The sequence below is a fragment of the Globicephala melas genome, chromosome 10 (assembly GCF_963455315.2).
Source record: "Globicephala melas chromosome 10, mGloMel1.2, whole genome shotgun sequence".
NCBI classification, from domain to species: Eukaryota; Metazoa; Chordata; class Mammalia; order Artiodactyla; family Delphinidae; genus Globicephala; species Globicephala melas.
Genome location: NC_083323.1, coordinates 85,317,725 through 85,340,792, shown reverse-complemented (window position 1 = coordinate 85,340,792; position 23,068 = coordinate 85,317,725). Strand labels below are relative to the sequence as shown.

Below are 23,068 nucleotides of genomic sequence, written 5' to 3'. Positions count from 1 at the left end.
ACTGAAGTCAAAGATATAAATAAAGGAAGGGGATCCTACAGTAGACTGTATATTCTTCCTCACCTTCCATCCCCACTCGTACTGCAGCTCCTTACGGTTTAACTCATTAATTTTGGCTTATTCTTAAAATGTAAGTTCAAGGATCATTCATGTATGCCTCCCCCCTAAAAAAACCTTGTTGATCCCACAAACTCAACTCAGGTCACCTATGATTTGTTCTTATAAAACCCTGTACTTTTTCTTCCTGATATTTAAAAAATTTAACCAAATAATTTTGAAACTACTTTCTTACTTCCTCATGGCCTTTCCGGCTGAACACTCCGCTTCATGAGAATAGGGGGCTGGTTTCCCTTGTTCCGTTATCTACCCCCAACAATGAATACAATGATATGCATGTTACAGGTGTCCAATACACATTTTAAACAAATGAATAAGTAAAAGTATCATGGAAACCAAGAAAGGAGTTGGTTTCAGGGAGTCATCCATGGTGAACAGTTTCAAAAGCTATGGAGAAGTTAAGCATGATGGAGAACAAATTATGACAATTGAGCATTTAGGCAGTCATGACGAGAACAAGGAGGTTAAGTGTGGGTAGATTCTTCTTTTAAAAGGAGAAATGCTCCCATTGTTTATGAGATAGGAAAGACCTTTTTTAAAAATGGAGGATCATGGGAATTCCCTGGTGGTCCAGTAGTTAAGACTTCACCTTCCAATGCAGTGGGTGAGGGTTCGATCCCTGGTCGGGGAGCTAAGATCCCACATGCCTTGTGGCCAAAACACCAAAACATAAAACAGAAGCAATACTGTAACAAATTCAATAAAGACTTTAAAAATGGTCCACATCAAAAAAATCTTTAAAAATAAAATAAAATGGAGGATCATGGAATGAGGAGGGCAAGAAATTAAAGACTTCTATCAGAAAGAAGGGTTAATTCATGTAGTAACGTCATGCAAAAGGCAAAACAGCATATGGAGGATCTTCACTTCTGAAGTCCTCCCCTTGCAGGATTTAGATATATTTTCCTTTAAGAGTAAAAGTTAAATCACATATACTAGTTTCAGAGGAAGAAAGAAAAGGTAGATATAGATCCATTTGTAGGTAGTCATTTCCCACGAACAAATTAAAAAATTATTCTCTTTCATTTTCCATGAGTAATGTAGCCCTTAACTTCTAGAGACCACCTCTCCAAACTTTTCACTTAACGATATGTTTAATCAAATTCAACTGAGGAAGGTTATTTTCTTCTCTTCCTAAATAAATAAATAAATAGAGTTGGCTCCGAATTCCAACATCAGATCTTATCTGATTACATGAAAATCACCGGTTCCATGTCTGTAGACTCATCGTCCACCATTCGATGTGGCAGTGAACAGTGATGAAGGCAAGCGAGAAAGCGAGGAGGTCAAATGGAAAATCCCCTTCTGGACAATGGCATCCAATTTCACTTCCACATGCAGGGTTTTGTGTGTATTTTCCTTCAAGAGTAAAAGTTAAACTTGGTATTCTAGCAACTTCCAAGTTCATGGTTCGTACCTTACGGAATGGGAAAGAGTGACTTTTGCAAGCTTAAATCAGGAACAATATTTGGAAGAAGGGGAGCTAGATGTGGGTGCAAATATGCTATATATCATGTCTGATCCAGGAAAGCTGACTCACGTTATCACCCCTTCATGTCAGGCAACATCACATGAAAAGGAGTAACTCCTCAATTCGCCAGTCCTAGAGTAACTCAGCCACTGTTATAAAGCCAATTAGCAAATTAGCACCAAGACATTAGCAAATAGAACATCATGACAGATGGGGTCTGACAGAATGGCTGATGGCATGGGCAAGGTGGAAGAAAAAGAAAGGGAAACCAAAGATAAATGATGGCTATGTCTCACATGATTACCACAATTCTTACACATTCTGGACTCCCTCATTGGAACGGTCCATCAGGTAAAGAGTTTTATTTAGTCCTAGTTCCTAAGATGTCAGTAGGAATTATTATTTATCATGACAATTAGGAAAGGACAACTTCAGTCAGGCAGGACATTTGCTTTTCAACAAATGCAGAGCACACCCAGATGCAGGGGCAAGAACCCTGGCATTCTGACAAGTTTGGAGAATTTTTCAGCCCCTCCCTCATCTCTCTCTCCTTTCTCTTCTGGGGCTACTGCATGTCAGACTAGGTCAAACATAGTAATTGCCAAGGAGGCATCTATGTATAAATGTCTTTGTGTACCAAGTTCTACCCATGTAGGTCTATCCTGGATGAGCAACAGCGCCTTCTCTCCCGCCCAAAGTAAATATTTCTTGCTGCACCAGGACAGAGTACTCTATAGGACTTTGGTCTTGCCATCTATGAGGACACATTTAAAAATAAAATTCATGCAACCAGAGATACGTGCAGTGATGAAAGAATGACAGCAAGGCACTTGGTGCTTTACCATAACATTTAGTTTATTGCTTTGCTTTATTTTGTTTTGAGCTTTAAAAATTCGGCAAACAATCCAGTCTGCTGCGGTAAAGTACTTCTTTGCATTTACACACCATCAACCTATCAATATTGGTAATTTCTAAATTAGCTTTATTCTAATAACGTTTATATGCCTTTCCTTATTGGACTAGGCACAATTTTTTTTTCCAGGATGAAAATTCATTGCAAATAACTCTTTTAAAAGGGTCAGTATTCTCTGAACATTCCTGATTTGAAAATACGTTTTATCAGATATTAAGGATACCATGGAAAAAAATTAAGTAGTTCTCGTAAATAAAGAAAAATAAAACTGCTGTTAGCTTATCTAATCTCTTAAGGGGTTAGTTTTTAATTTGTGTGTGTGTCAGACAAACCCAAATATTTTTTGAAGAAAATTTCAGTCTTTTCTGCCATGAAGAGATGGGATTATTGTCTATTAAGGCAAGTATTCATAAAGAGATGATTTTTAAATTATAGTGATTCTATAAATACTTAGAATTTTCTTAAATCCTTTCTCACATCTTCATTCTATTGGCTCTGACTTTAAGATATAACCTTTTCTTAGCTTTTTTAAAATTAGGATCCATGGGAGATATTTCTTTCTTATTTCTTTAAAAAAAAACCTTAAACTTTATTAAGTATATGTGTGCTTTTTATCTCGTTTCCCTCTTTGACTAGCTTTCATGAAGCTCAGAGTGGAATTTGGGACCCATGTGTTATAAACATGCAAGACTCCAATGCATGGATTTCTACCTATTAACTGCTCAGATTATTATTTAAACCTTATTTTCCTTCTTGATATCTTTATTTTTCAGGCTTTATTATAATATGTTATATAAAATAATTCACAACTTTTATGAAATTAGATAGGATATAAATGGTATAAATTTGCTTAAGATATATATATATATATATATATACCCATATATATATATCTTGCTTAGAAACTCAATAAATAAGTAGACTGTGTAAAATACTTTCCTAATTCCCATATCATTTATTTATCCACTAACAAAATGATAATGATTATTAGTGATAATATTGGGAGTCAATTTGGCCCAAGTGGAGCTAATCTTAAGTAATACTAGAGAAGACTAGATTTTAAGAACATTCTAGAGATATGAAAATAAAATCTCATGCTTTTTCTGTCACATTCTCTCATTCTTTCTCTCTGTTTTAATGCTAGTGAAACAAGGTAAAAACAAAACCCAAATAACTTCATTATAGCCGTACATGTCATACAATATAAGTTAATCCAGTAAAACCTGCTTCTCAAAGCCTGCATCCATCCAACATGGCAGGTGATGGTGGCAGGGTACACACCACCTAGCATCTGACTTCAGGGAACAACAGGGACCCATCATGAAGCAAACTGCAGGGAACAGCTATTACCGAGCTCTCTACTGGGTAAGCACTAAACAGTTTCATGTCTACCACTCCAACAGGAATAAACTGTACCCTCAACATTTCTCAGCCTCCTTCTTTCACCAAGGATACCAAAAATAGGATTTATAGTTCTGCTGTTTCCAGCTCAAATTTCACATCCAAGCATCTCCATCTCTTAATTGGAGTTTAAAATAGAGTCTATTCTAAAAATGCCTGTAAATAGTTTTTACTCATTCTTAAGAGATGCCTGTGTATGTAAACAGTAGATTAAGCCACAATGGAACTTACAATGATAAGAACTAAATGATATTAAAGGACATGTGTAGGTCTAGGGCAAGGTTTCCTCAGCACAACTGACATGTGGAGCCAGATAATTCTTTGTTGTGGGGAGGCGGTCCTGTGCGTTGTAGGATGTCTAGTAGCATTTCTGGCCTCCACTAACTAGATCGGTAGCAGCCCAATTCCCCTAGAATGACAACCAAAAATGTCTCTAGACATTGCCCAATGTCCACTAGGGACAAAAATCACACCTGGTTGGGAACCACTGGTCTATAATCCAATATCTTAGATAAACTGTAAACAATTTCTCCATAAACTGCTAATGGGGGAGGGGGTCTACCAGGTAGATCAAACTAAAGAAATATGATTCATTCTTTATTACACAATTATATAATATTATGGTTCTGAGTCACTTTATTACTACAATGTGCTCTGAAGAACCCCAAACAACCATTCAAATATACAGAAGAAGCACCATGTCTTTGGGGTTGCACAACACACTAGTCTGACCCAGTCACGTCCCTAACTAGACACTTCTAGTGTCTAGTTTTAAGTTGGATGTGAAGAGAAAAGGCTGATTTCTCAGCCCCTTATGAAGAGTTTGGAAAAGATTATTCGATATTTCTTCTCTGAACACTGGACCACTAAAGCTCTGTGTGCACATATGCTTTATAAATAATGCAAGTTTTCCATAACTTCTTTGATTATGGGATGAATTTTTACGTTGTATTTCTTTGAGTGTTACCCATATAATTTTCAAAATCTATCTTTACAATCCCAATCTTACTTAAAAGCAACATACAAGTTTCTCTCTGATAAACCTCTGTAATAAATTGCTTTATAATTTTTAATTTACAACATTTAAAGTTTCCACTAATTTGATCTTTTTTTAAGCTATGCTTATTTCTGAGGGGTCCTCAGAGTCCTAACACGGAAATCTATTGCTCTAATTTCTTCCCTTGAGAGATCATCAGATGTATGACAGAGCAATAGAAACTAATTAAAAATACACATACTTGCTCCAGTGAACTTTTCCCTCCACTGTCTGCATCTCACCGAGGATGGCAAGGAGAAGAGAGGACTTCCCACATCCCACCTGGCCCACAATCATGGTTAACTGACCTACAGAAAAGAAACAAAGGATAATAACAGGATGAGATGGAATTCACTTAGTAAAATAAAATCAAAACACATTTAGAAAAGGTTGGCGTTTCACAATCAATGGGCCAGTTTTGGTCTCCAGCAATGAAGTATTCTAAACAGCTCCCTTCCCTGATACTAAGTTTTTTGGAAAATAGAAGAAAAATTAAAATCTATAGGTCTTGATTATTTTTAAAACTCTCAGAATAACTGACACTAGTAAAGAAAGCTGTGAAATACTTGCATAAGTCATCTAGATTATTGTTACCTTTATTATTCAATTCATTCAGGAGAAAAAGGCAATTTTGACTAAAATAGGTAATTGGGCTTAAAATGATTTGGGGGCTGTTCTTAAAATACTTTGATGTGCATGTATAATAGAAAAATCCCAACTACTGACCATGAGGTCAAGTCAAAAACCTAATTCTATTCAATTATCTAGACATTTTAAATAAAAATACTGGGTATTTATGTCTTAAATATCTTGAAAACTTCATCAGGTTTCCTCAGGGATAGAAAACTATTTTCTCATACATCCTTTCTTTAAATTCTTTCTTCAAAAAAATGAGAAATGAACTACTCCATTATTTAAATGCCACAAATCAGCAAATAAACTGAAAGCAATTCATTTGGATGGTAAATAACTTGTCCAAAGGTCCACACTCTGTAGTGTAAGGCAGGCAGGTCTTATAATTCCCAGTCATCCTCACAGTGATACAGGGGTTCATGAGCTTCATGGTGCAAATAAATATTAATTATGTTTGTCTTGAAAAAGTCTTTCTCTCCTTTTGTTAGGCTCGGTTACGTTGGAAAACCATGGTCATGATAGTTAACAATTACAAACCCGAGTAACAAATGATTCTTACCTGTTGGAATTCGAATATTTATATTAGATAAGGTAGCTAAACCACTGCCCCATGAAAAGTACCCATTTGTGACCTAGAAAATAAGAATACAGAAATTAAGTTATAAAATTATGTAAATATGTGGTGTTAGAGAACTATTCCAATTAAAATAGATTTCTTTATAAAGCACTGTAAGACTTTCAACACAGTAGAACACACAGTGCTGAAATTCTAATTTAGAGTTATAACTGCTTAGAGGTATAAATGAAACACAAAAAGAATGGAAGTGAGAGGAGGGTCTTTAAATTAATGGTATTATGAAGAATGCTAAAACTTCCAACAATTTTCCCTGAAAATTTGGGATCATTTCTATGTGAACATTCTTAAAAATCAATCACCCAAATATTTTCCAGTGTAACTGCTACACTGATGATTTTCACACTGCTGCAATTCCCAGAATCCTGTGATGCAAAGTAAAGAACAGAAATAACTACAAATTATTCCAACAAAATGACTCCACTAGCTAAGAAGGAAGGTTTTGTAATGAATAAGTTTCCTGAACTATGTGGATTTATCACTCTTCATTGATCTTAAAAGAAAAAGTAAAGGGGAGGAAGAAACAGCACAAAAATGAGGCAACATTGCTTGGTGGTATAAACCTCAACAACCAGCAAACAAACAAAAAGACCTTAGAGTCATCCAAAGCAATCTATTGTTTTAATATGTGTCAAGAAAACTTGATAGTTTTAACAGTTACAAAAATGGGAAACGAAAGAGGTATAACAGAACCCAAGGGTTGGAAGGGTGAACAGAGACAGATGAGGGGAGAGAAAGTGCCTGAAAAATTAGAGGAAACTAAAGTAAGGCTGCACTTTGCTCATAAATTAATATTTTCTTTCCAAACCCCAAGTGATGAAATTTCTAAGCTCATTTTTGTTCAGGAATTTTGCAGAATAGATTGGCAATATCTAAATTATAACTAAAAATATCCTTTAAAAGCTCTTAAAATGAACAACTAAAGAGTGCAAAAGTTACCTGAAAAGGCTAGATTATGTTTTTCCATGTAAGTTTTCTCTAGCGTGGAAAATGTATGGCATTTAATAATATCCATCACATAGATATGCATGAAATTAGTCCTGGAAGGAGGGTGGCCCGGAAGGGCTTAGTAACTAATCACTTTACAAATACCTGCTGAGCACCCAGTCAATGTGAAGTCCTGCGTTAGGACTGATGTGGGCTACAAAGAAGGTATAATGCATCCTCCCTGCTTCCCTGCTCAATTGAGCTTACAGTCAATTGAGTGGTAAACCAAGGCAAGAGAGTATGGGCTAAGTAACAAATAGAGGGGCAGACAGACGAAAGTGCAACAGTAGTTCATAAGGAAAATTATTTACATCTGAGATGAGTCAAAAAAAGAAAATATTTTGAAAAAGCAGGGCCTTTGAGCTAGTTTTGGAAAATATGCTGAATTTCAGCAAAGGTATTTCTGAGTAAAGAGTTACAGTGAGAACAGGTTCAGGATCAGAAAACCATGAAGCACGTTATGAGAAATAATGAATAAAGCTGGCTGGGGCAGAGGTTTAAGATACAGTGGCTAAGTGACAAAGGACGCTCAAAGAAAATCTAGTCTTCAAGGCTGAGAATCCCTCTTTCTCAGAGAAAGTGGAGAGCAGGCTAAACGAGGTGCAAATACAGATGGGCTGGGGAGAGGGTCAGCAGGGAACTGAGAGGCCCTCCATAACAACCTTTACGTTTTCAATGAACTGAAAGGGAAGGTTATCTGTAGAAACAGGAGGTGGCCAAAGGAGAGAGAGAACGAGGTGGGAGGAGATTGGTGACAGATGGAGAGCTACTGTAGGTGATGGAGAATCATGCTGAAGGGAGGCATGGGAAAGGACTGCCAAGAACCATAGAGAGTCAGCCGAGGGTGGAGGTAATGAAGCTCTGGCCATGCCAACTTGTACCATTAAGTCGTTTTCTCCACAGAACTTAGCACCCTGGGTACAGGAGCGCAGAAGGCATGGGGTTGAATGGCTACAGAAGGATGTGAAAGGGCTGGGAGAAAGAAGGGGCTCAAGTTACCGCAGGTTGCAATGAGGTTAAAAGCCAATGGTGGTGTAATGAATTGGGAGATTGGGATTGACATATATACACTAATATGTATAAAATGGATAACTAATAAGAACCTGCTGTATAAAAAAATAAATAAAATAAAAAATAATGTGGGGGAAAAAAAAGCCAATGCCAGTGAAGGTGAAGCCCTGAGGGAGCTGGAGGGTAGGGCTGTGATGTCGGTGACTGGCTGGTATAACAGAGGCTAAGATCTCAGAGGGGCTGTGCGTCTAAGAGGCGGCCAAGTGTGAGTGCAGGTGAGTTTGTGGAAATGGACGGGTGGTCGATTAAGGGGCTTGGGGGCTGGGGTACTAGATGGGCTGTGAACCTGGAAGTTTAAATCACATCCAGGTGTGGCACTTACTAAGGTAGAAAGCTGGACTCGGAAACAGGCACCTAAATCTTCAGTGAAGGTGGGTGCGTGATTATGAGGTCCTCTGATCACAGACGTGAGAAAGGTACAACATGCTACAGCTTCACAAGAGTGTGAGAGAGCAAAGATGTGGTTGGAAACCAGCAGGGAAGAACCAGAAGAATACAGTGTCACCTCCGGATTTGGTCCTACACAAAAGTATAAGAGTGAACAGAGCTCACTTGAGAGGGATGGAGGAGAGTCAAAGTGAATTCCTCCCGCTGTGATTTGCCCTTCCATTCCCTCCTCCCTTTTACAAAATCGTCTCACTTCTCCACCATAAGGGTTAAAATCCTGGCTTCCCAAACTAGCTGTTTGACCTTGGAAAATCAGCTAATATATAAATCTCCGCAAAGGTACATAAAAGGATAGGTACAAAGATGGTTATCACAGCATGGTTTGTGATGGAGGAAGGATGGAGGCCAACCCAGCAGCCATCACTAGGGGACAAGTAAAAGGCAGGGGTGCATACTATAGAATGCAGTGGTGCAGCTAGAAGGAGCAAACAATTTCAGGAAATTGAAAATATAAATGTTCATGACAATACTACATATTTCACAGGGATATGAGTGTATTTAAGTGCATATATTGAGCATATTATTGCTGGCACTGTAATGTTGGGAGGATGAGGGGATATAGATATAAGGATCAGGGATAAAGGGAAAGGATGAATTAAAATGTAAAGGCAGGAAAGAGACAATGCAAAAAGCCACCTACTGCACGATTCCATTCATATGAAATATCCAGCATAGGTTAATCCATAGAGACAGAAATCAGATTGGTGTTGGCAGGGGTAAGAGAAAGGGGGAAATGGGGAGTGACAGCTTAATGGGTACGGGGTTTCCTTTTGGGGTGATAAAAATATTTTGCGACTAGTAGATGGAATGGTTGTAAAACTTTGGGAATCTAAAGGCCACTGAATTGTTGACTTGAAAATGGTTAATTTTATGCTGTGTGAATTTCACCTCAATTGAAATAGTTTTTTGAAAATCTAAAGGCAGGACCTTCCACACACCATTGTCCATTCTCTCCTGCCAAAAATAAATAAAAATGCTGATTAAAATATAGTTTGTAAAAAACCTCATTAAGGCAAGGAGTAAGGAAATGTCTAGTGAAAGTATAAGGAAAAGTACAAAAAGATATATACACTCCGGAGCACCTAAGCTTCTTTCCTTCCAAAAGGGCCAAGAATAGCTAAGATATTTTAGAAGAAAAAAAATAAGGTGTTAAGAACTTGTCCTAAAAAATGTCAGTGTTTATTAGAAAGCTATAATAATCACAACAGTGGAATACTGGACAGACAAATCAGAGAAAAATAAAGAAAGAAATCTATGTGACAAGACGGCACTAAAAGTCAGTGGGTACGGTGACTGATACACAGTGCCTGGACAACCCGACATCGTATAAAAAATTAAATCCGACCTTACCGACTTACTACTAAATGCAGTAAAATGACTATCACTAAATTCACTACTGCTAAACTTACAGCTAAAATTATTTATTAGTGATTTCCCTACTAAATCACAACCTTACTTCATACCAACCACAAAAATAGATTTTAGGTCAATTAAAGTACTAAAAGCAAAAGGTGTTGCTCCAGGGATTTTAAGAACTAATATTATCTTTATACCTTTTGGTAGAAGATTTCTTTCTTTTTTTTTTTTTTTTAAATTTTTGGCCATGCCACGTGGCAAGTGGGATCTTAGCTCCCCAACCAGGGATCAAACACATGCTCCCGACATTGGAAGTGAGGTCTTAACCAATGGATCACCAGGAAAGTCCCCAAAAACGTTTTCATAAAGGAGGCAAAAAGCAAAGCATTAGCCATGAAGGAAAAGTTCCATGCTAGATTACATTAAAATTAAGAATTTCTGATACCATAAAGAGAGTGAAAAGCCAAGCTATGGAGTGGGAAAAGAATTCCGTAACATATATAACTGCCAAAGTAGTACCCAGAATTTTTTTTAAACACGGGGAACAAATAACCTGGCAATTCACAAGAGGAGCTCCAAACCCAAATGGTCAATATATATAGGAAAAGGTGCTCAACCTCATTAGAAATCAGAAAATTACAAATAAAAACCACAGCAAGATACAACTGCACCTCCTCCCAACACACAACACACATTTTGGCAAAATATTGGCAGCCCTGGTGAAGAGGGAGACCAACTGGAATTCTCGATCACTATTTTTCTTTTTTATAAATTTATGTATTTTCTTTATTTTAATTTTTTGGCTGCATTGGATCGTCGTTGCTGCACGCAGGCTTTCTCTAGTTGTGGCAGGCGGGGGCTACTCTTCATTGCGGTGCATGGGCTTCTCATTGCGGTGGCTTCTCTTGTTGCGGAGCACAGGTTCTAGGCGAGCGGGCTTCAGTAGTTGTGGCACGCGGGCTCAGTAGTTGTGGCTTGCAGGCTTAGCTGCTCCATGGCATGTGGGATCTTCCGGGACCAGGGATCGAACCCCGTGTCCCCTGCACTGGCAGGCGGATTCTCAACCACTGTGCCACTAGGGACGTCCCTCAATCACTGTTAATGGAAGTGTAAAATGGCACAACCGCTTTAGAGAAAAGTTGGCCATTGTGAAGAAAAGTTGAGGATGTACAGCCCTATGACTCAGCAATTGTTCACAACAGCCTCAAAAAAAATAACCAAAAGTCCATCAAAAGTAAAACACATCAATAAATTCTGGTATATTCATACCATGAAATGATACACAGTGATGAGAATGAATGAATTACAGCTTCACGTAGCAACATGGATGAATTATATCCACATAATGTTGAGCAGAAGCAACACACATACACGTACACGCACATATTCAAAACTTAAAAAAAAAAAGCAGATTTTTAGGGAGGCATACATAGAAGGATGATCAAGGAAGTGATAACCACAAAAGTCAGGGTGGCGATTATATCTCGGGGGAGAGAGAGAGAGAGTGCAGCTAAAGTGTGTGCTGGGGGGACCTTCAGAGGAAGCTGATGATGTTCTTCACTTGGTAGTGGTTGCACAGGTATTTACTTTTTCATTTAACAGTGCATACATGTTGTATGTACTTTTCTGTAGATATGTTGTATTTCACAATAAAAAAGATTTCAAAAATACAAATGAGTAATAACCAATTTGGGAATTTCCACTATGAATAAACGGTGAATTCGAGCTTGAAGGGGTACTTGAAACTGCAGTGGCCATTCAGTGGAACAGCACACTCCAGGCCATTGATGAGCAGGGGTTTGTTGTTTTTTTGTGGGGTTTTTGGTGCATGAAGGGTCAATTCTGGGAAAAAATCATGATAACCTCCCTTTTTTCCATGAAAAATGAAAATAAATTGAATACGGCACACGGAAAAGATGTATTTTTAGGTTCCCACTACACTGAATAGAAAATGTCAATTAAAAAACACTATTTTTTTAGTCACTAATATATTGTTATTTTCTGGGCATATTTGAGAACTGGCAGCATAGAGGACCCTTTCTAGTCTCTCATTACTTACTTTTTCACAGCTTAGTTCACACCCTACTTGTACATTATAATTGTCTAGAGAACTACTAGAGATGTTTTCAAAAATGATGCCCAGGTTTATATATATATATATATTTATATATATATATATGTACACATACACACACATACATACACATATACATATATATATATATATATGTGATTCTAATGTACAGCCAAGATTAAGAATCACTACAGGACTTGCCTGGAGGCACAGTGGTTAAGAATCCACCTGCCAATGCAGGGGGCATGGGTTCGATCTCTGGTCTGGGAAGATCCCACATTCCGCGGAACAACTAAGAAGCACACGAGCCACAACTACTGAGCCTGGGCTCTAGAACCCGAGAGCCACAATTACTGAACCCACATGCTGCAACTACTGAAGGCCGCGTGCCTACAGCCTGTGCTCCGCCACAAGAAAAGCCACCGTAATGAGAAGCCCGTGCACCGCAACAGAGAGTAGTCCCCGCTCACCGCAACTAGAGAAAGCCCGTGCGCAGCAACGAAGACCCAACGCAGCCAAAAATAACTAACTAAATAAATATTTAAAAATGAGTCACTACAGCTCTTTGAAATTCACAAGTGTTATACCTTATCCTCAAAACAACCATACTAAAATGGCATCCCCACCTCAAGAGGAGCAGACCATGGCTCAGAGAAGAAATTTGCCCAAATCACACATCAAATTAATGGCAAAGGGAAGGCTAGCATTAGCTTATTCCATCCAGTAACGCATTTGCTCCAGTTGCTAAAAGTTTATTGTGGGACAGGTATGGTGTCAGGCAATAAGGAGAGAGAGAGGAGGATTAAATGTGGTTCTTGGCTTTACTGTACCACTCACTGAGCATCCCTCACTCTGACTGGACAGGGCAGGGAGTGGGACAGCCCCAGCAGCCAATGCGGCTAGTCTTCTAAACAGCTAATTTCCAGGACTCTGTTGGCTATGATGTCCAGAGGCCCTTGACTGCTGTAGGCATCTGTTCTGGTTCCTGCATAACCCTGATGCCTTCCTGGGGCTGATCCCAACTCTCAGTCCTCAGCCTGTGTTCCTGTGGTGGCCTGTTCTATGAAGCACTCATGCTTGGGAACAGTACAAACGGCTGAGTTTCAATAACAAAAAACAAACAACCCTTTTGCATGTAGCTGTCCAGTTTTCCCAGCACCACTTATTGAAGAGGCTATGTTTTCTCCATCGTATTCTCTTGCTTCCTCTGTCAAAGATAAGGTGATCAAGTGTGCATGGGTTTATCTCTGGGCTTTCTATCCTGTTCCATTGATCTATTATTTCTGTTTTTGTGCCAGTACCATACTGTCTTGATTACTGTTGCTTTGTAGTATAGTCTGAAGTCAGGGAGTCTGATTCCTCCAGCTTTGTTTTTCTTTCTTAAGATTGCTTGGACTATTCGGGGTCTTTTGTGTTTCCATACAAATTGTGAAAAATTTTGTTCTGGTTCTGTGAAAAATGCCATTGGTAGTTTGATAGGGATTGCATTGAATCTGTAGATTGCTTTGGGTAGTATAGTTATTTTCACAATGTTGATTCTTCCAATCCAAGAACATAGTATATCTCTCCATCTGTTTATATGATCTTTAATTTCTTTCATCAGTGTCGTATAGTTTTCTGCATACACGTCTTTTGTCTCCTTAGGTAGGTTTATTCCTAGTATTTAATTCTTTTTGTTGCAATGGTAAATGGGAGTGTTTCCTTAATTTCTCTTTCAGATTGTTCATCATTAGTGTATAGGAATGCAAGAGATTTCTGTGCATTTATTTTGCATCCTGCTACTCTACCAAATTCGTTGATTAGCTCTAGTAGTTTTCTGGTAGCATCTTTAGGATTCTCTATGCATAGTATCATGTCAGCTGCAAACAGTGACAGCTGTTTGTAGATTTTTTGATGATGGCCATTCTGGCTGGTGTGAGGTGATACCTCATTGCAGTTTTGATTTGCATTTCTCTAATGATTAGTGATGTTGAGCACCCTTTCATGTGTCTGTTGGCATTCTGTATATCTTCTTTGGAGAAATTTCTATTTAGGTCTTCTGCCCGTTTTTGGCTTGCATTGTCAAATAGCTATTTTTTAAAAAAAAAGTTATATTATTGAAGTATAGTTGATTTAAAATGCTGTGTTAATTTCTGCTGTATAGCAAAGTGACTCAGTTATACATATATATATATATATATATATATATATACACATTCTTTTCCATATTCTTTTCCATTATGGTTTATCAGCAGATGTTGAATATAGTTCCCTGTTCTATACAGTAGAACCTTGTTTATCCATTCTATATATAATAGCTTTATTGGCATACAGTTGCTTGTAGTAATCTTTCATGATCGTTGGTATTTCTGCAGTGTCAGTTGTTACTACTCCTTTTTCATTTCTAATTCTATTGATTTGAGTCTTCTCCCTTTTTTTCTTGATGAGTCTGGCTAACGGTTTATCAATTTTGTTTATCTTCTCAAAGAACAAGCTTTTAGTTTTATTGACCTTTGCTATTGTTTCTTCCATTTCTTTTTCATTTATTTCTGCTCTGATCTTTATGATTTCTTTCCTTCTGCTAACTTTGGAATCTTTTTGTTCTCCTTTCCCTAATTGCTTTAGGTGTAAGGTTAGGTTGTTTACTTGAGTTTTTCTTGTTTCTTGAGCTAGGATTGTATTGCTATAAACTTCCCTCTTAGAACTGCTTTTCTGCATCCCATAGGTTTGGTGTCATCGTGTTTTCATTGTCATTTGTTTCTAGGTATTTTTTGTTGATTTCCTCAGGAATACCTAAATAGACATTTCTCCAAAGACATACAAAGCCAACAGGCACATGAAACAATGCCCAACATCACTAATTATTAGAGAAATACAAATCAAAGCTATGAGGTATCACCTCACAGGTATCACCACACACCAGTCAGAAGAGCCATCATTAAAAAGTCTACAAATAACAAATGTTGGAGAGGGTGTGGAGAAAAGTGAACCTTCCTACAGTATTGGTGGGAATGTTAATTGGTGCAGTCACTGTGGAAAACAGTAGGGAGGTTCCTCTAAAAACTAAAACTAGAGTTGCCATATGATCCTGCAATCCCATTCCTCAGCATATATCCAGACAGAACTATAATTCGAAAAGATACCTTCACTCACTGTTCACTGTGGCACGATTCACAATAGCCAAGACATGGAAACAACCTAAATGTCCATCGACAGATGAATGGATAAAGAAGATATGGCACATATATACAATGAAATACTACTCAGTCATAAAAAGAAGAATGAAATAATACCATTTGCAGGAACATGGATGGACCTAGAGATTATCATACTAAGTAAAGTAAGTCAGAAAGAGAAAGACAAATACCATATGATATCACTCATATGTGGAATCTAAAATATAACACAAATGAAGTTATCTATGAGACAGAAACAGATTCACACACATAGAGAACAGACTTGTAATTGCCAAGGGGGAGAGGGGTGGGGGAGGGATCGATTGGGAGTTTCAGATTAGCAGATGCAAGCTATTATATATAGAATGGATAAACAAGGTCCTACTGTATAGAACAGGGAACTATATTCAACATCTGCTGATAAACCATAATGGAAAAGAATATGGAAAAGAATGTGTATATATATATACATATATATATATGTATGTATAACTGAGTCACTTTGCTATACAGCAGAAATTAACACAGCATTTTAAATCAACTATACTTCAATAATATAACGTTTTTTAAAACATAGGCTATTTGACAATGCAAGCCAAAAATGGGCAGAAGACCTAAATAGAAGTTTCTCCAAAGAAGATATACAGAATGCCAACAGACACATGAAAGGATGCTCAACATCACTAATCATTAGAGAAGTGCAAATCAAAACTACAATGAGGTATCACCTCATACCAGTCAGAATGGCCATCATCAAAAAATCTACAAACAATAAATGCTGGAGAGGGTGTGGAGAAAAGGGAACCCTCTTGCACTGTTGGTGGGAGTGTAAATTGATACAGCCACTATGGAGAACAGTATGGAGGTTCCTTAAAAAACTACAACTAGAAATACCATATGACCCAGCAATCCCACTACTGGGCATATACCCTGAGAAAACCATAATTCAAAAAGAGTCATGTACCACAATGTTCATTGCAGCTCTATTTACAATAGCCCAGAGATGGAAACAACCTAAGTGCCCATCATCCGATGAATGGATAAAGAAGATGTGGCACAAATATACAATGGAATATTACTCAGCCATAAAAAGAAACGAAATTGAGCTATTTGTAATGAGGTGGATAGACCTAGAGTCTGTCATACAGAGTGAAGTAAGTCAGAAAGAGAAAGACAAATACCGTATGCTAACACATATATATGGATTTAAGAAAAAAAAATGTCATGAAGAACCTAGGGGTAAGACAGGAATAAAGACACAGACCTACTGGAGAACGGACTTGAGGATATGGGGAGGGGGAAGGGTGAGCTGTGACAAAGCGAGAGAGAGGCATGGACATATATACACTACCAAATGTAAGGTAGATAGCTAGTGGGAAGCAGCCGCATAGCACAGGGATATCAGCTCAGTGCTTTGTGACTACCTGGAGGGGTGGGATAGGGAGGGTGGGAGGGAGGGAGATGCAAGAAGGAAGAGATATGGGAACATACGTATATGTATAACTGATTCACTTTGTTATAAAGCAGAAACTAACACACCATTGTAAAGCAATTATACCCCAATAAAGATATTAAAAAAAAATAAAAAATAAAATAAAATTTATATTTCCCTGATTAAAAAAAATTTTTTAAAAAGAAAGAAAAGAAAATTGAAATCATATCAAGTATCTTTTCTGACCACAACCCTACGAGATTAGAAATCAGTTACAGGTAAAAAAACGTAAGAAACACAAACACGTGGAGGCTAAACAATACGTTTTTAAATAACCAAGAGATCATTGAAGAAATCAAAGAGGAAATCAAAAAATACCTAGAGACAAATGACAATGAAAACACAACCATCCAAAACCTATGGGATGCAGCAAAAGCAGTTCTATGAGGGAAGTTTATAGCAATACAAGCCTACCTCAAGAAACAAGAAAAATCTCAAATAAACAGTCTAACCTTACACCTTAAGGAACTAGAGAAAGAAGAACAAACAAAACCCAAAGTTAGTAGAAGTAAAGAAATGATAAAGATCAGAGCAGAAATAAATGAAATAGAAACAAAGAAAACAATAGCAATTATCAATAAAACAAAAAGGTGGTTCTTTGAGAAGATAAACAGAATTGAAAAACAATTAGCCACACTCATCAAGAAAAAGAGGAAGAGAACTCAAATCAATAAAATTAGAAATAAAAAAGGAAAAGTTACAACAGATACCACAGAAATACAAAGCATCCTAAGAGACTACTACAAGCCAATACTCCTATGCCAATAAAATGGACAACCTGGAAGAAATTCTTAGAACGGTATAACCTTCAAAGACTGAACCAGGAAGAAACAGAAAATATGAACAGACCAATCACAAGTAATGAGATTGAATCTGATTAAAAATCTTCCAACAAACAAAAGCCCAGGAGAAGATGGCTTCACAGGTGAATTCTATCAAACATTTAGAGAAGAGCTAATACCCATCCTTCTCAAACTCTTCCAAAAATTGAGGAAGGGGGAACACTCCCAAACTCATTCTATGAGGCCACCAACACCCTGACACCAAAAGCAGACAAAGGTACTACAAAAAAAGAAAATTACAGACCAATATCACTGATTAATATAGATGTAAATACCCTCAACAAAATACTAACAAACAGAATCCAAAAACACATTAAAAGGATCATACACCATGATCAAGTGGGATTTATCCCAGGGATGCAAGGATTCTTCAATATACACAAATCAATCAATGTGATACACCATATTAACAAATTGAAGAAGAAAAACCATATGAGCATCTCAATAGATGCAGAAAAAGCTTTTGACAAAATTCAACACCCATTTATGATAAAAACACTCCAGAAAGTGTGCATAGAGGGAACCTACCTCAACATAATAAAGGCCATATATGACAAACCCACAGCAAACATCATTTTCAATGGTGAAAAACTGAAAGCATTTCCTCTACGATCAGGAACAAGACAAAGATGTCCACTCTCGCCACTCTTATTCAACATAGTTTTGGAAGTCCTAGCCACGGCAATCAGAGAAGAAAAAGAAATAAAAGGAATACAAATTGGAAAAGAAGAAATAAAACTGTCACTGTTTGCAGATGACATGATATTATACATAGAGAATCCTGAAGATGCCACCAGAAAACTACTAGGGCTAATCAATGAATCTGTTATAGTTGCAGGATACAAAATTAATGCACAGAAATCTCTTGCACTCCTATACACTAATGATGAAAAATCTGAAAGAGAAATTAGGGAAACACTCCCATTTACCATTGCAACAAAAAGAATAAAATACCTAGGAATAAACCTACCTAGAGAGACAAAAGACCTGTATGCAGAAAACTATAAGATACTGATGAAAGAAATTAAAGATGATACCAACAGATGGAGAGATATACCATGTTCTTGGATTGGAAGAATCAATATTGTGAAAATGACTATACTACCTAAAGCAATCTACAAATTCAATGCAATCCCTATCAAACTACCAATGGCATTTTTTACTGAACTAGAACAAAATATCTTAAAATTTGTATGGAGACACCAAAGACCCTGAATAGCCAAAGCAGTCTTGAGGGAAAAAATCGGAGCTGGAGGAATCAGACTCCCTGACTTCAGACTATACTACAAAGCTACAGTAATCAAGACAATATGGTGCTGGCACAAAAACAGAAATATGGATCAATGGAACAGGATAGAAAGCTCAGAGATAAACCCACACACCTATGGTCAACTAATCTATGAGAAAGGAGGCAAGGATATACAATGGAGAAAAGACAGCCTCTTCAATAAGTGGTGCTGGAAAACTGGACAGCTGCATGTAAAAGAATGAAATTAGAACACTCCCTAACACCATACACAAAAATAAACTCAAAATGGGTTAGAGACCTAAATGTAAGACCGCACACTATAAAACTCTTAGAGGAAAACATAGGAAGAACACTCTTTGCTATAAATCACAGCAAGATGCACCGCCTAGAGTAATGGAAATAAAAACAAAAATAAACAAATGGGACCTAACGAAACTTCAAAGCTTTTGCAAAGCAAAGGAGACTAAAAACAAGACGAAAAGACAACCCTCAGAATGGGAGAAAACATTTGCAAACGAATCAACAGACAAAGGATTAATCTCCAAAATATATAAACATCTCATGCAGCTCAATATTAAAAAAACAAACAACCCAATCAAAAAGTGGGCAGAAGACCTAAATAGACGTTTCTTCAAAGAAGACATACAAAGGGCCAAGAAGCACATGAAAAGCTGCTCAACATCACTAATTATTAGAGAAATGCAAATCAAAACTACAATGAGGTATCACCTCGTACCAGTTAGAATGGGCATCATCAGAAAATCTACAAACAACAAATGATGGAGAGGGTGTGGAGATAACGGAACCCTCCTGCACTGTTGGTGGGAATGTAAATTGATACAGCCACTATGGAGAACAGTATGGAGGTTCCTTAAAAACCTCAAATACAATTACCATATGACCCAGCCATCCCAATACTGGGCGTATACCCAGAGAAAACCATAATTCAAAAAGACACATGCACCCCAATGTTCATTGCAGCACTATTTACAATAGCCAGGTCATGGAAGCAATCTAAATGCCCATCGACAGACAAATGGATAAAGAAGATGTGGTACATATATACAATGGAATACTACTCAGCCATAAAAAGGAATGAAACTGGGTCATTTGTAGAGACATGGATGGATCTAGAGACTGTCATAGGGAGTGAAGTAAGTCAAAAAAACAAATATCATATATTAACGCATATATGTGGAACCTAGAAACATGGTACAGATGAACCGGTTTGCAGGGCAGAAATAGAGACACAGATGTAGAGAACAAAAGTATGGAAACCAAGGGGGGAAAATGGCGGGGGGTGGTGGTGTGATAAATGGGGAGATTGGGATTGACATATGTTCACTAATATGTATAAAATGTATAAGTAATAAGAACCTGCTGTATAAAATTTTAAAAAACGTATGCTAACACATATATATGGAATCTAAAAAAAAAATGGTTCTGATGAACCTATGGGCAGGACAGGAATAAAGACACAGATGTAAAGAATGGACTTCAAGACACGGGAGGGTGAAGGGTAAACTGGGACGAAGTGAGAAAGTAACATTGACATATATACACTATCAAATGATATAAAATAGATAGCCAGTGGGAAGCAGCTGCATGACACAGGAAGATCAGCTCAGTGCTTTCTGACCACGTAGAGGTGTGGGATAGGGAGCAGGGGAGGGAGATGCAAAAGGGAGGGGATATGGCTATATATGTATATATATAGCTGATTGTTATACAGCAGAAACTAACACAGCATTGTAAAGCAATTATACTCCAATAAAAATGTTTAAAAAAAAAAAAGGCTGTTTGAGATGAGTCAAAGGCAGTATCGGGAAGCTGGGTGGAAGCACACAACCCAGGTCTAAGCCTTCCCTGGTTGTAGATAATTGCAATCTAATCTACTTCCTTAAAAATTGGACCTGTAATATGGGCGTTCTCTAGAAATTAATCTACTTGGTAGATAAACATAAGAGTACGAGTGGGAATACGTTGGACACTAGCTTCTAACGCAGATTCAGAAGAAAGATTCATCCTCCAGTTATTTAAACAACTGCTGGAGCAAAGCTGTGGCTGGGAGGCAAGGCAGCACTGAGAATTATAAACTTATCAGAATATGTTTGAAAATGTTATGAGAATCAGTGACCATGCTAAAGAGACTTTAAAGACACAATGTAGGACACTTTTGCAGAACTTCATCATAAAATAGTAACATCAATGTTTCTATTCATGTAAGAATTCAGGAAATAAAATAACCTTTATTGCAATGTCCTCGGTCTCCACGGGACACAGACGTCGTGTTGACTGCTCGTAGCTGTCCAGGTGATACCTTCCAGGCTGCTTCCTGTTTATAGTTTTTGGCTGCTGCATTCCACATGGAAAAGAACACAAGTTGAAGGTCTATGGAGAAAACTGAGTTTTTACTGAACATTAACTCTCATTGCTAATTCTCCACTTAAGTTCTAAGAAAAAGAAATGAGTAAAGTGAATGTCATATTTTAGTTATTTCTATGGTGTCCCCCTGCCGCCAAAAAAAGCAAATGATGATGAAAAAGTGTTACACAATAATTTTAAACCTAATTCACAAACTTTTTAAAAAGATAAAAATATGAAGATGTGATACTTGCAAACGATAGAAGTTAAAGTGCTGAGCACCAAACTAGGCTTTGGATATTCTTTCTCCAGCTTTCTGGATGAACAGGCCCAGGCGGTAAAAAGCTGTGTGTCATGGCCGAAGGCAAGCAGGCTAACTCAGGGTAAACTAGAATCTAATTCTTAGGCCGTCGGGCTTGTAAACGTTCCAACAGTGCATTTTTGGTCACCCTCTGAATCATGAGGATTTTGAATCCGATACACTCACATAAATCAGACTGGGCTATATGTCACCCGAAGATCCATGGTGGAATGAGAAAAAGCATAAAGATCTAGGACTTTTTTGCCTATAATATGAATATTATTTCATAAGGAGATCCATAAGCACTATAGAATGATCTAGTTTTTCTCAAATGTTATAGCATTGCTCTGAGCCAAAGGACTAAAGAAAGTCTCCATAAAACGGAGGATGCCGGCTAAAGCTAGGCAATCTTCACATACTTAAAATGAGCTCCAATTAGGTCATAACTAGACACTTGTCATTCTCTAATTTTGAGTTTAATTTCACATAGAGACAAATGACTGAAGAGAAGGTAGAAAATTCAGTTCTGTAAACCTCTAATTTAGAAAAATATATAAGCTCAAAATTTGTCCCAGAGATCTAGTAAGCAAGTATTTCGACATAAATGATTATCTGTCTTACTTAAATACCTTATAGAGATTATGAAAGCTAAATAGTAAAACACTTTAAAACTGTTCAATTACCTATAAAAAGCAAAGGATTCTAGAATTGTGAAACTTTTTTTTTTTTCCTTTGGCTTGAAACGGCAGGTTTAGCTTTTTGATAAATCTGTTGAGTTCTATTATGGGAATCAGGAATGTCCTCGAATAATCAGTAATTTAATCTGAATGAGATATCGTCCTCCAATTTATATCCATCAGCGTATCAACAGAATATCAAACTACCAAACAGCGCATCGCTAAGCTACACACCATTCAATACTGAGATTAAAAAGTCACTGAGAAGGACTATCAGTGTTCTGTTGCACAGAAACTACTGAATGCATTTTAAATTTTAAAAAGAGAGAGAGAAAGAGTGCTCGTGACATTTTTAGTTTTGTTTTTCTTCCCACAGTCCTCACAGATAACCTTATATGAGAGATGTAGAAAGTCACTATCCTTTAAGCTGAGTATATTTCCCACACAAGACAGGTCTATATCTGTACCTATATTCTCTGTCTTCTAGAGTCATAACTTCTATAGTAGTATCGCCCCCAGAGTTCCAAAAGGAATGACTTCATGTTCTTCACAAAACTAAGGAGAGGTTGGGAGGAGGAGACGTGTTGACAGAGATTTGAGTCGGAGTCTCACAGATGTAATTTGAAGAAACTCTGGCTCTAGACTGTCACTAATTCTCCGTGGAGACTCTGCAGCCAAAACCACTTAACTCTAAGCTTTTACAGAATACATAGCATCTTAAGCGCTCTCAAGTAGGAGTTTCCATTAGTGTTCTTTTCAAACACACAGCTTTTTTCTCTTCATTTTTAAAAGTTTGTCATTTGTGGTTTGGCCCATCAGCAGTGATGAATGGCCCCGAAAGACATCAG

The 23,068-nt window shown here is 37.4% G+C and overlaps 1 protein-coding gene across 10 annotated transcripts in view; it reads right to left on the bottom strand.

The window, feature by feature from the left end:
- Positions 1–23,068, bottom strand: part of ABCC9 (ATP binding cassette subfamily C member 9) — a 148,627-nt gene that overhangs the window by 79,711 nt on the left and 45,848 nt on the right. For all 10 annotated transcript variants that reach the window (XR_009565464.1, XM_030841322.2, XM_060306184.2 and 7 more), the window contains 3 exons: positions 21,126–21,233; positions 6,131–6,203; positions 5,141–5,246 (listed from right to left, as the gene is read on the bottom strand). Coding sequence is in view for 9 of the 10 variants with exons in the window: in XM_030841322.2 (XP_030697182.1) it covers positions 5,141–5,246; positions 6,131–6,203; positions 21,126–21,233 (287 nt within the window). In the remaining variant the exon portion in view is untranslated. The remainder of the gene's footprint in view (positions 1–5,140; positions 5,247–6,130; positions 6,204–21,125; positions 21,234–23,068) is intronic.